The sequence below is a fragment of the Sinocyclocheilus grahami genome, unplaced genomic scaffold (genome assembly GCF_001515645.1).
Source record: "Sinocyclocheilus grahami isolate Dianchi unplaced genomic scaffold, SAMN03320097.WGS_v1.1 scaffold204.1, whole genome shotgun sequence".
Classification (NCBI taxonomy): Eukaryota; Metazoa; Chordata; class Actinopteri; order Cypriniformes; family Cyprinidae; genus Sinocyclocheilus; species Sinocyclocheilus grahami.
Window position 1 is genome coordinate 352,723 of NW_015505383.1, and position 13,826 is coordinate 366,548.

Consider the following 13,826-nt stretch of genomic DNA (forward strand, 5'->3'; position numbering starts at 1 on the left):
ATATATTAAAAAATTTTTTGTTGATACTTTGCATTTATACTTCGTATTTATATGTATATTTTTAATGGTAATTTCTCTCAGATTGATTTTTTTCACAGTGCATTAAGGGATTGCTCTTTTTGTAAAGCAATCTGCTAAAACTTTTATTCTGAAAGGATGCATGAAATTGATCAAATGTGAAAATGAACATTTATAATGTTACAAAAGATTATTGTTGTATTTCAAGTTATTTAGAATTTTCTTTTCATCAAAGAATACTGAAGGAAATATGTTATGATTTCCACAAAAGTATTAAGCAGCAGAAACTTAACTCTATAAAAACTTTATATCAATACAAAGAACAATTAGAAGAATATATCAATAATAAGAACAATTAAGTTCAAATAATAATTGAGCAGCAAATCAGCATATTAGAATGATTTCTGAAGGATCATGTGTCTCTTTTCAGGCAGGCTACATTAAATTCATCAGTGGCATTGTGACATTGTTTGTTAATGAAGTAAATGGCATCTAAATCCATTCAAATAAATGTTAGTAGTTCACTTGTGAGCGTTTATGATGTAATGATTGTTAGTCTTTGAAACGTAACAGCCTGTATTACATTAAAAATGAAATGTCAAATGGTTAATTTATGAGCTGATACTATGAACAATAAATTCTTGACATGATTACTCAAATGGTCTGATAGAATATGTGACTATATGGAGATTAACGTCTGACAGTGAAAGATCACAGTTAGGCAGGGATTAGTATGAAACAATTAACAGACTGTATAATGTCTGATAGCCAGAGATAGATTTTAGCCTCCTTGAACTGATGAGAGATGAATATGGGGGAAATTATAAGATCTTTAATTCATACATCAGAGGAAATTATTATGGTTATTTACAGATTTATACTGATGGTTCTAAAGATCCTAAAACGGGTAGAGCAGCAGCAGCAGTAGTAGTAATCCCTGAGTTTAATGTTGAGAATTACCGATGATATATCTGTATATGCATGTGAAATGATGGCCATGATTATTGCTTTGCAGTGGGTAGAGGAGGTCAGGCCAGAGAGAGTGGTAATTGCATCAGATTCATGTGCAGCATTAATGAGTTTAAAATTTTGCAACCCCAGGAGTAGATAAATACTACAACCATTATTCAGAATTCATCAAATACATTTGTCTGTTAGGTTTGTGTGGGTCCCTGCACATGTTGGAATTGATGGGAATGAAAAGGCAGATAAAGCAGCAAAATCTGCTTTGAAGAGTGGAAATAAGCACATAAATATAAATATTAGCAAGTCAGAAGCTAAGGTGGTGATAAAGGGACAGATGTGGCAAAATCAATGGAACAAAGAAACCAAAGGGAGATACCGGTTTAAAAATATCCCATTAGTTGGAAAGATAGGAACTGGAGGACGAAATAGGAAAGAGGGGAAGGTTATAACAAGAATAAGGAATGGTCACACTGGTCTAAACAGTTCTCTATGCATGATTGGAAAGCATAATAATGGAAAGTGTGAATATTGTGGAGAGGAAGAAACAGTAGACCTTGTGTATAGTGATTTAGCTCCTGAGTCCATGCTCCAGATCAGTGGGTGGCGGTAATGCACCCGAAAGCTGTTTGCTAACCGCCAATAAAAACAAAAGAAGAAGAAGAAGAAGCTGGACTGTTTTGGGAACAACAGGAGAAGGGGTTAAAGATGCACTGGATGCTGTTGTGGAATATCTGAAGGATACAGGGGTATATTATAGGATTTAGATAGTAATGCTATAATATTTATTTATAAATAAAAAAATATATAATGTAAAGTGCATTCAGGGAGATATAATCCATGCTGCATACTCCGATACAGTAGGTGGCGGTATGCACCTGATAAGTCATGGTTGCAATCCGCCATAAAACTAAGAAGAAGAAGAAGAAGCTGGACTGTTTTGGGAACAACAGGAGAAGGGGTTAAAGATGCACTGGATGCTGTTGTGGAATATCTGAAGGATACAGGGGTATATTATAGGATTTAGATAGTAATGCTATAATATTTATTTATAAATAAAAAAATATATAATGTAAAGTGCATTCAGGGAGATATAATCCATGCTGCATACTCCGATACAGTAGGTGGCGGTATGCACCTGATAAGTCATGGTTGCAATCCGCCATAAAACTAAGAAGAAGAAGAAGAAGCTGGACGGCTAACCGGTGGTCATCAACATGACGCTCATATTGTGATACTAAGCAGAAATGAAGGAACAGACGGGGCTGAATGGGATAGACGGCAGGCCTTTACCTGGAGGTGAGGGGTTTGCCGTACTTACACGGAGATCTAATGGATTTAAAAGCCTGATCTAATCCCCGTTAGAGCGCAGTTAGCTGCTGCACATCAGCGGCACAAACAAAACATGTATACATGTTCCAATCTGTAGTGCGATAAACGGCAGTGCATTGCTTGTTTGGTTGTGTTTATGATATATTAGCTTTCAGGAGAATACAGACTTTTGTGTTTGAACGTATCTTACCAGCCATAGATGTCAATCTATGAAAAGCTATGTGAACTCGAACAGGAGCACAATGTGTCCTAGTTTAAATCTAGACCGTTATCTCTAGGGCTTTTTGTTGGAGCTGGTTTTAGGCTTCTGTGCTTTTACGCGCATTGTGAAGTATCGCATCAGAATCGAGAGATGGAAACGCTGAATTTCGAATAAAAGAAGGTTTTACGCTCGCTTGAGGTGGATTTTGACTTGTGCGAATAATGGGAGATGGGAATGCATTTTGCGAATAAATTGCTCCAAGCGCATCAAAACAAGCCATGTGACTTTGCGCTATGGGACGGCGAATCCTGACTAACCAGCGGACGGGCCTTTTTGAGACAGTCGTAGTGTTTTATTGAAACGAATGAGACATGCATCTGCTTTGCTCCTCCAGCCACATGAACCAAGATGCCCCAGAACACCCTCAAGAGCACTCATTACATTGAGCTGGGCAGTTATCAGTACTGGCCTGTGCTGGTGCCCAGAGGAATCCGATTATACACCTATGAACAGATCCCAGTGTTTCTGAAGGAGAATCCGTACATCACAGACGGATACAGAGCACACCTGCCATCCAAACTGTGCCTCAGAAGGTGCGTTTCTTTCCCTTTTGATAGTGTAGATGTGTTGCCGTTCGTTTACTCATTATTTCTCATATCCCACAGCATATTCATTCTGTCCAACGAGACGGTGAACATCTGGAGTCATCTGCTTGGGTTCCTGCTGTTCTTCTCGCTGGGAGTGAATGATATGGCCACAGTTCTGCCGTCTGCGGGGGCGTCACGAGAGGACTATGTCATTTATTCAATAGGACTGTTTTGTTTTCAGGTAATACATAAAATGAGCGGTGGGAAATTTTTACCTATATTTCTGTTTATGCGCTTTGACAGAGCTTAGATAATCATGTGTTATACACAGGAACAAATAAGTGTTACATATTAATGAATGGGTTTTTCTTTTTGTATTCTATGGTCAGGTTTGCATGCTGTGCTCTGTGGGCTATCACTTGTTCTGCTGTCATCGCTCGGAGAAGACGTGTCGCCGCTGGCTTGCTCTGGACTATGCTGGAATATCCGTGGGGATTTTGGGATGTTATGTGCCTGGAGTCTTCTATGCCTTCTACTGCAACAGTGTATGACAGATGTGTTTTATAAGAGCGGACTTGAAGTATGAGGATTGATGGTTTCTTTTTTTTGTATTTCGTATTTAAATGTTTTATTGTATGTATGTAATTAAAATTACATTTTATTTATTTGAAGTTTTTTTTTTTCCCCTTGAAAGACAGAAAGGCTGCATTTATTTTTGATTAAAAAAAACAGCTGGAACAGTAATATTGTGAAATATAATTATGCTTTAAAGTAGCTGTTTTCTATGTGAATATATTTTAAAATGTACATTATTTCTGTGATCAAAGCATCAATTCAGCATCTTTACTCCAGTCTTCAGTGTCACATGATCCTCCAGAAATCATTCTAATATGCTGATTTAGTGCTCAAGAAACATTTTTGTGAAAACTGTGATACACTACAATTCAAAAGTTAGTGGTAAGATTTTGTTTTTTTTTAAAAAAAGAAAGAAATTAAAACTTTTATTCTGAAAGGATGCATTAAAGTGATCAAAAGTGACAGTAAAACATATTGTTACAAAAGATTATTGTTGTACTTCAACTTATTTAGAATTTTCTCTTCCATCAAAGAATACTGAAGGAAATATGTTATGGCTTCCATAAAAGTATGAGCTGCAGGAACTTTATAACTCTACATAAAAACTTTATAGTACTGATAATAAGAACAATTAAGTTCCAATAATAATTGAGCAGCAAATCCGCATATCAGAATGATTTCTGAAGGATCATGTGACACTGAAGACTGGAGTAATGATGCTGAAAATTCAGCTTTGCGTCACAGCAATAAAAACATTTTAAAATATATTCACACAGAAAACAGTTATTTGAAGTTGTAACATTTCAGAATATTACTGCTTTTACTGCATTTTTAATCAAATAAATGCAGCTTTGGTGAACTTGAGTCTTCTTTCAAAAACATTTTAAAAACGTCATTATTCCAAACTTTCAAACGGTAGTGTATATATTATACATATTTATTTGTACTTATAAATATATTAAGATCTTAAATAATTACAGAAAGAGTCTGTAGTAAGATCATGTTTTGCTTGTACATGGCTTTAAAAGCTTGGTTTATGTAGAGATGGATATGGTTATCTGATTTAAGTATGAATATAGATTTGAGTATCAATCAATTTTTTGATATCCTTTGCGGATGTAGTAACACGTGACATTTGTTTCAGTTTTGGAGGCAGGTGTACCTGCTGACGGTGCTGGCGCTCATCTTGGCTGTGTTTGCGGCTCAGATTCATCCGCTCTACCTCACACAGCAGTGGAAGAAACTGCGCTCTGTCATGTTCTGCTCTGTGGCCGGATACGGCATCATCCCTGCCTGCCACTGGGTCTGGATCAATGGAGGATTTGACTCTGAAATCGTAAAGGTGATATATCTGCTTGTTGCATCATGTATTATTGGAGACACTGTGAGGAGGGAAATAGCAATATATCACTTTTACCAGTGAAGGTTGTGCTATTATTAATACCGAACACTTTATCTCTTTGCAGGTGTTTTTTCCTCGAGTCATGATCATGTATTTGATTGCCGCCTCAGCATTCCTTTTCTACGTCAGTAAAATCCCAGAACGATACTTTCCAGGTGAATTGTCTATTCTAAATTGCCGTATTTTATTAAAGGAATAGTTCACCCCAAAATAAAAATGTGCTGAAAATGTCAGGACATCCAAGATGTAGATGAGTTTGTTTCTTCATCAGAACAGATTTGGAGAAATGTAGCATTACATCAGTTGTTCACAAGTGGATCCTCTGCAGTGAATGGGTGCCATCAGAATGAGAGTCCTAACAACTGATAAAAACATTATAATAATTCACAAGTAATCCACACCCCTCTGGTCCATCAATTAACATCTTGTGAAGCCAAAAGCTGCGTATTTGTAAGAAACTAATCCATCAAGGCGTTTTAGCTGCCTAAATTTCTCTCCTGATTCAGATGCAGTATTATGGATAGAGGACTTGTATTTTAGGCAGAAGCAATGATTTGAAGTTAAAAACGTCTTGATGGTTTTGTTTGTGGATTATTGTGATGTTTTTATCAGCTGTTTGGACTCTCATTCTGACGGCACCCATTCACTCCAGAGCATCCACTGGTGAACAACTGATGTAATGCTACATTTCTCCAAATCTGTTCTGATGAAGAAACAAACTCATCTACATCTTGGATGACCTGAGGGTGAATACAACTATTTCTTTAATCCAAAAAAATCTTTCACCCTTCTTTTCAACCCACATATATATATACAGTGGGGCAAAAAAGTATTTAGTCAGCCACCAATTGTGCAAGTTCACCCACTTAAAAAGATGAGAGAGGCCTGTAATTTTCATCATAGGTATACCTCAACTATGAGAGACAAAATGAGAAAAAAAAATCCAGAAAATCACATTGTAGGATTTTTAAAGAATTTATTTGCAAATTATGGTGGAAAATCAATTGGTGGCTGACTAAATACTTTTTTGCCCCACTGTATATATATATAAAAAAAAACTCTTTAAATGCTGATGTTAGATTTTAAGTTGTTGAAAACTATCAAATCCAGATCACCAAATTCTGGTTACATGTTGTGCTTTTTTTAATGAATCGTATTGAAGTCTAATCAAATAAAATCAAATTGTGACCAAATCAGTCAAGAATCACGTTGATAATTTGTCAGAACAAATATTTACCCACATTTTTATGTCTGTCCTCACAGGCCAGCTGAACTATCTTGGAGCCAGTCACCAGCTCTGGCATGTGCTGGTGGTGGTCATGTTGAGTAAATGACAGCATTTTCATTTTTGGGTGAACTATCCCTTTAAGTAATAACAGCTGTATATTATGAACAGTAATTAAGATGATCTGTGAGTTTTCAATTCTGCAGACTGTTTTTACACATGCTCATGTTTAATTAGGACATGAATTTCAATAAAAACCCAAATTACAGTATGTAAAATCAGTTTTCATTGCATAAACAGTTGTTTGCTGCTCATAATATTTCATCCTGCTTTCTTACCAAGTGTAATATTAGCACATTCTCAAGCTATATCACATGAGAATGATTTTCCCTCATATACAATCATACTTCAGGGCCTCAAATCACGTTGTGACCTCACAGATGCTCCATAGCAAATTAAAACAGGTTTCAAGTCTTATCAGTGGTCCTTATTGGTGAAAGCGGCTATGAATCTTTTGTGGGTTTTAGCAGCATCTGCAAACATCACTTTCTCATGACAATCTGCATTGTCTTGGGGGATTAGATATTAATAATTTCCAAATGAGGATGAAAGTCTAATTTCTGCAGCAGAACTATGACCTAACGTCATCCTACTTCTGGTTTTATATACTTATGAGGGAGTGACAAGGCAAAATGAGCAGTCACGTAAATGCTTGTCCCACTGAAATCCCAAGATATTTTAATTGTTGACCAATTTGCTACCAAATACATGTACTTCACTGTCACCTGCTGCATCAGGAACAAAACTACACATTGAAGAGCATCTCAAAACGCAAAATGGCATGGAAAAAATGTCAGCTATTCATTCACTATGTAGACATAATGTGTAATAAAAATTTGACAAATTAAAGTGTAGTTTCTGATTCAAAAAATGTTTTGTGTTATACTAGGGTAATTCTAAAACCAAGTATACAAGTTATCTATGATTTAAAAAAATCAAGCTAGTTCAAAAATACATAAAGCTCTTCTGATTTATTAATAGTATTGTAATTGTAATAAAAATGATATTTGGACATCCTTTCACATTATAGCACTTCAGCGGTGATGAATTCTTTGGCAGTGGATACATTCATTTTCCATCTTCACCACAGATCTTCAGCAGGGTTTGACAAAAATCCCCTGATGTTTCAGACTACAATAAAGATATAAAAAGGACATCATTAATGTGACTACTGACATTAAACCACATACTGCACTTGCTAAATATTGAGAACCTTTATTTATTTATTATTTAGAAATATATTGATTATCTTTGTTAAAAGCACTTGTTTTAGTGTGGCAAAAATGAAGAGACTTGAGGGCAATAGCAACTTCATAGTAAACTAGGAACAGTAATGTATGGAAAGGGAACAAACAAAGAAACATGACTGCTTTAAAGCAGCAGATTTGTTATTACAAGGGGCTTGTCAGGTCACAGTGCAACGCGTGTTTGATGGTCTAGAGCAGGGATCCTCAAATCTGGTCCACGAGATCCACTTTCCTGCAGAGTTTAGCTCTAACCCTAATCGAACACACCTGAGCATGCTAATCAGTGTCTTCAGGATCATTAGAAAATCACAGGTAGCTGAGTTTGATCAGGGTTGGAGCTAAACTCTGCAGCGCATTGGACCTCCAGGGCAAGATTTGAGGAACCCTGGTCTAGAGAGTATGCAGAGGCACACACGGTCCAAAGAATGCTGCAGTACAATGTTAAACTCTCATGTGTTTTCCCATTTGGTTTTACGCTGAACCTCAAGACAAATCGGCACGACTCTGGATGTTGTCATGCAGTCGACTGAATTAACTAAATTAAATTTATGAACCTCTTCAAGATGCATCAACCACATGCAAGTCCTCTGGGAAGATCCTACTATACGTGTTCAGAAGTCATCATCTTTACGAGTGACTTTGTTCAGAAAACAATGGACTAGCTTTCAAATTTAGGCTAATTCTTCCTTTTTCACAAAGATGGGATGCTTTTTGGCTTTTTTGTAAGCAAACTGAAAAGTAAAGGATGTGCATTAGTGTGCAACTCATGCTTTTCTATGCATTTTACAATTCTTGTGCAGCCACAGAGAATGACGGTAAATGTTTCCCATCATTAACCTCTTAAACCCGCTAAGTGAGCAGTGAATTCTGACCAGCTGTATCACTATTCTTTATTAACAGAGCACATAATTCATGTAAACTAAACAGTCAACGCGATTAAAACTTAATTAACTCAGTTATCCTCCATCATTATTTTTTCACTGACACGCCCCAACTCAGATAAAGAAAATCCAGCCTCCCTCTGGTAATCATAACATTACAGTGGTGTTCATGTGAACTCAGTTTGAAAATATGATGATAAACACATGACTTGGAGGCAGCTATAGCCAAGAGAACACACACACACACACACACACAAGGCCCTTCCTACAGGGTGGGGTTAATCACCAGTCCCGCCCACTGAAGATGTCAATCATTTAATCTGCAAATCACTATCAAACACTGGTCAAGGTTACTCCCTACCTCACACTTTAACCAGAGCCGTTCAGATATTACTGAAGGTGTACATCAGAAAATGCAACAGGGTCTTGTTACAATCACATTAATAGGAGCAGAAAAGGATTTTGAACAAAGCCTTAGAATCTAGATTTTCAAGTTTAATGGAGTATGTTTTACAAGATAATACTAGTCGAGTCTTTCTACTTCAAAATTTCACATTTAATTCAATGTGTTACTTGACAATTCTTTGTGAAGTTTACCAGCACAAGCAATTTCCTGGCAAATGTTTCTACACCACATTTTTTCAGTAGACAAGTTCTCATTTAATACTTCTTACCTCAATGTCAGAGTATAAAGAAGTGCCAAAGAGCTTCTTATATTCTGCCTTGATGTCCTGCAGATCAACCTCTGAACGGCTCACTATGATTCTAGTTAAGGTAGATTCAGTGGTACCAGCACCCTGAAAAAAATACAAATGCTTCTTATTCAAAAATAGTCTGCTTATAGAGGCATTGCAGAATCATGTTTCAGTTTTAGACATTTCACTGTACATCATTTTTGTAATATGACAAAATAGGGGAAGTCAATACAGAAAAACAGTTCTAACCTTCATGTTTTTATACAGACGCTCTGCGAGGTATGCTGGGACGCTCTTCACACATTTCACTAAAGCAGAGTCATTTTCAATGAGATTTTTCAAGTAGAAAATGATACAAAATAAAATAAAAAATGTATTATGTCTAAAAAAAAATTCTAATTAAATTGTACACTTTTAAAAGTACTTATAAGGAATAGTAATTGCCTTAACAAACACTTAATAATCACCTATAGCCACCAGAATCTCCTCCAGTCTTCCAGACACCTCTCGTTCAATGCTTTCCTGAAGAGTCTTTCCGCTCAGACTCTTATACTCAACCAGAGCTGAGAGATAAAGATTGAAACACATTTCAGACACAGGAACACTGATCATCACTCAGTGGTTTTAAAACTACAGTTCCATACAGTTCTTATACATTAAGTTTACAGTTCTTTCAGAATTATTACAAAATAGTATAGAAAATGAGGGACATGAAACTAAGCCAGCAGATGGTACTTTGTCTGAGCTGAGGAACGCTCCTGTGGCAGAGGATGTCAATAAACTTGCTCTCGTCTGTTCCCCACGTTTTCTCTCCTGCCTCATACAAGATCTGCACAGTGGGAATAATAGAACAAGAAGAATTTTGGTAAGAATGTTAAACTCAATGGGATCTTTTCATGTTCTGCAGAAGAAATACAAAGTTCTGTCATGAAACTCTAGATGGCGCAGGCCGGTAGGTTCTAACTTAAATCTAATATAATCGCATCATTATTCACATGGCACAGCTGATTGGTTTCTTTTCACATCAGCAGCCAATGAGCTTGCTGCTCAACATTCAAATACTAGGCTAGTGCTTGCTGTAGCAGTTGCAGTGCACTTCAGAAACCCTCCACCTTCCCCAGCTCCACCTGTATAGATCTCCTACAGGGTAATTTCATGTATGTTATGCATCGGCAGTAGCAAGTCTCGGTACTTGGTCTGCCACAGCAGCTGCATAGCAGAGCTATACCTCCAAGACCAAACACATTAACATTGCCATGTATATTACCACGCTAAACTCTTCAAGAGTTGTCATGACAGAAAGAAACTCATACAAGTTTGGAACAACATGATGGTGAATAAATAATAAAATACTTTTTTCTATTTAAGACTATTTTTGGGTGGACTGTCCCTTTAATACACAGGCATACATGCGCAGAATAACTGAAGTATGTTTAGTTTTTTCATTCGACTCTTTTAGCGAAGTTTGATTGTACTTATGTATACACCTAATAAAACATCAGCAATAGTGTTTTCACTTCACCTTGGCATCCTCTTTAGCTTTTGCCATGTCGACATTTGTACTTTCATCCCTCTTGCCCTTTTAGTTAGAAAGACCAACATATTGTAAGTGAGACAGCTGCATCGCTCATTTGAATGAATTTAAATATGACGCAGGACCAAAAAAAAACTGATTTGACTGAACCTCAGCGAGGATCAACAAGGTCTTTTCAAAGTCCCCTGACACTTCCGATTTCAGGTCGTGAATTAGAGCTCTTCCAGTTTCTGGAAAACAGACAACATTTAAATGAGATCCAAGAGTCAAAGAACCATAACAATGTTGTGAAAGATATTTTTAAGGTGATAAAAAATGAAATAAGTAACAATAAATGATACAAACCAGCCAAATATGCATCACATATAGCCTTGATTTGATGGTTGGAGCGTGATGCAAATAGTTCTATCAAAATGCTTTCGGTTGTACCGGCACCCTGTGATCAAATTCAATGTGTTTACAACTTCAGTGACTCAATCTTGGTTCAATTCCAAATAAAGACATTTAAACTATTAGCAGTCAAAAAGAAAATTCATTGTGTTGTACCTTTATAGCCTGTATAAACTCTTGGCAGTCAAACTTAGCAGGAGGAGTGATCAGGGCCACCAAAATATCTTCAAAATGTCCATTTGTATCACCTTCCAAGGCATCGCAAAGAGTCTAAGATGAACAACATATGTATGTTTTTAAATGTCAGACAACATTCAACAGTTAGTTCAACATGTGTACAGGTAATATGGTATTTTACCCTCCCAGTGGCATCCTGATAAGCTTTACAGATCAGCTGGCGCTGGGCATTGCTTCTTTGAGTCAGAACGTCAATAAGAGTCTTTTCAGTAGTGCCTGAGGAATTACAAAGCAAACACACAGTTCCTCATTGTGACAAAGTCAACAGCCAGCAAACAGAAAGCAACAGGACTTTAATATCTCAGCTGGATGTGTGCAGTGTAAGTTCACTAAAAGTCCACACCCATGTTAATGACTTACCAATGCCTTCAATGGCTTTCCTTAAAGCGGCAGCATCCTCGCTTGGATTAAAGCCTGGCTTCTCCTTAATGGTGCCACGTACTGTTGACTTAGTAAAACATGGATTATGTTGATATATAAACCTGTTTAACCTACTATATAAAATGTATGACTGTATAAAACCACTGTACAATCTTACATTTACAGTCAAAGAGGAGGGGGACTCCAGGAGGAGATCCAAATCATCCTGCAAATGAAACAGAAAGTACTAAATCTTCTGAAAAGTTATTATCTTAAGTAAACAACACTTTCAGAGCAAGAAATGTAAATGTAGATTGACTTTATCCTGAAATGATTAAAGTAAAATGGAAATAAACAACCGTACTGACCCATACAGAAGACATTCCTGCTGTTGTTGTGGGTGGGTTTCAGGTTTCAGTTCTGTAAACAGATATTAAAGGGGTCATATGATGCGATTTCAATTGTTCCTTTCTCTTTGGAGTGATACAAGCTCTTGGTGCATAAAGAAGATCTGTAAAGTTGCAAAGACTAAAGTCTCAAATCCAAAGAGATATTCTTTATAAAAGTTAAGAGTCAGCCACACCTACCTAAAACGGCTCGTTCTAACACGCCCCCACATGTCTACGTCACTATGTGGGAAGATTTGCATAACGCCGCCCAAATGTTCACGCAAAGAAAGAAGGCGTAACTTTTATTCTCGCTGTAGTATTGTTGTTGCCGCCGCCGCCATGTCGCGAAGGCGCTGTGTTTCGTTGTGAAAGCGAAACTACTTAGTTTGGCCTTCCAAAAGAGGACGATATCTGCTTCGTCATGCCTAGAGCTGATCTGTGCTGGTCACTGAGGAAATACTTCAACTTCACGCTGTGGATCGCCGGATCGGCTTTCACATGGACGAAGCAGAGTCCAGCCCGGGGTCGTCACATGTGGTTGCCACAAGCCCTCCGGCCGCTCCTTTGTCGAATCCGCCGGCCGCGCCGTTCTCAAGCCTGTCCGCCTCTGCTCACTCTAGCCGGCCTCCACATACTCTGTCTGCTGGCCACTCTAGCCCGCCGTGTGTGACACTGTGTGTTTCGTTGTGAAAGCGAAACTACTTAGTTTGGCCTTCCAAAAGAGTTTTGTCTCTGACAGAGCATCATCACAGTATGGTAAGGGGCGTAACATTTAAGTCACACGCTTGAGGTATTCGGCCAATCACAATGCACTGGATAGCTGGCCAATCAGAGCACACCTCGCTTTTCAGAACGATGAGCTTTGTAAAAATCGACTTGTTTCAGAAAGGCGGGGCATAGAGGAGAAACAATAATGTACAGTATGTGGAAAATAATGTGTTTTTTAACTTTAAACCGCATAAACACATTTCATTACACCAAATACACAAAATAATGTTATTTTTAGCAGCATCATATGACCCCTTTAATTATATTGACCATAAATGTAAATTATATGCTTTATGTTCTTTAGTTACATACTTTTAACAAAAAAAAGGATGGTTTCAAAGGCATAAAGCAGCATTAATTGTCCTACGCATTAATGAAATATGCTCAAAATGGAGGATTAGATCCCGATTACATAAAACACACTGCAAAGTTTATTCTCTATGCAATTTTATATGCGATTCACGACAGCATGACAAAATCCGCTAACATCACTGTACGTGCTCGCTGAGGGCAAACCCAACATAACGAGAAAATCTGCCGTCTTTTACAGATTAATACTTGGCAACACATATCGTAACAATCAAACTCGACTATGTTGGTAAGTGGTAAGGCTTTGACAATGATTACTATAGTATAGACAGAGGAACAAAACGTTCAACTTTACCTTTGCTAAAGCGTCTCCGTGCGTCCACCAGCCACACCTTCGCCGGCTCTCTCTGTGACGCTCCCAAACACAGCCGAGGATGCGCGCGGCCACAACGGAGAGCCAAAAACACATAGCCTATGTGACAAATGTGGTGATAAACGAGTTCAAATGTGCAGTGGGGTCCAAATATTTCAGATTATTTGTGGCTTCTATATTTAGCTTTTTCCCTTCATGTAAATGTAAAAAAAACAAAAAAACAAATCTACGTTAAATATACATATTTTAGGTTATAAATTAAATTTCATTCTTTACAA

General features: G+C 37.4%; 2 protein-coding genes across 2 annotated transcripts; one reads left to right on the plus strand and one right to left on the minus strand.

Annotated features, from left to right (window-relative positions):
• Nucleotides 1–2,090: 2,090 nt before the first annotated feature.
• On the plus strand, nucleotides 2,091–6,414 carry LOC107595565 (progestin and adipoQ receptor family member 3-like). Its single transcript, XM_016286000.1, has 7 exons — nucleotides 2,091–2,280; nucleotides 2,910–3,108; nucleotides 3,181–3,343; nucleotides 3,492–3,647; nucleotides 4,823–5,020; nucleotides 5,145–5,235; nucleotides 6,344–6,414. The coding sequence occupies exons 2-7, from the start codon at nucleotides 2,924–2,926 to the stop codon at nucleotides 6,412–6,414; spliced, it is 864 nt and encodes a 287-aa protein (XP_016141486.1). The 5' UTR covers nucleotides 2,091–2,280; nucleotides 2,910–2,923.
• A 110-nt stretch (nucleotides 6,415–6,524) lies between these two features.
• Nucleotides 6,525–13,620, minus strand: LOC107595539 (annexin A3-like). The gene is made up of 14 exons (XM_016285967.1): nucleotides 13,531–13,620; nucleotides 12,078–12,129; nucleotides 11,888–11,935; nucleotides 11,710–11,797; nucleotides 11,471–11,565; nucleotides 11,269–11,382; nucleotides 11,068–11,158; nucleotides 10,873–10,952; nucleotides 10,711–10,767; nucleotides 9,924–10,017; nucleotides 9,656–9,751; nucleotides 9,438–9,496; nucleotides 9,168–9,290; nucleotides 6,525–7,496 (listed from the first exon to the last, which is right to left on the minus strand). Exons 2-14 carry the CDS (start codon nucleotides 12,090–12,092, stop codon nucleotides 7,434–7,436), a joined length of 1,023 nt encoding a protein of 340 aa, XP_016141453.1. The 5' UTR covers nucleotides 12,093–12,129; nucleotides 13,531–13,620; the 3' UTR covers nucleotides 6,525–7,433.
• Between the last annotated feature and the right edge of the window lie 206 nt (nucleotides 13,621–13,826).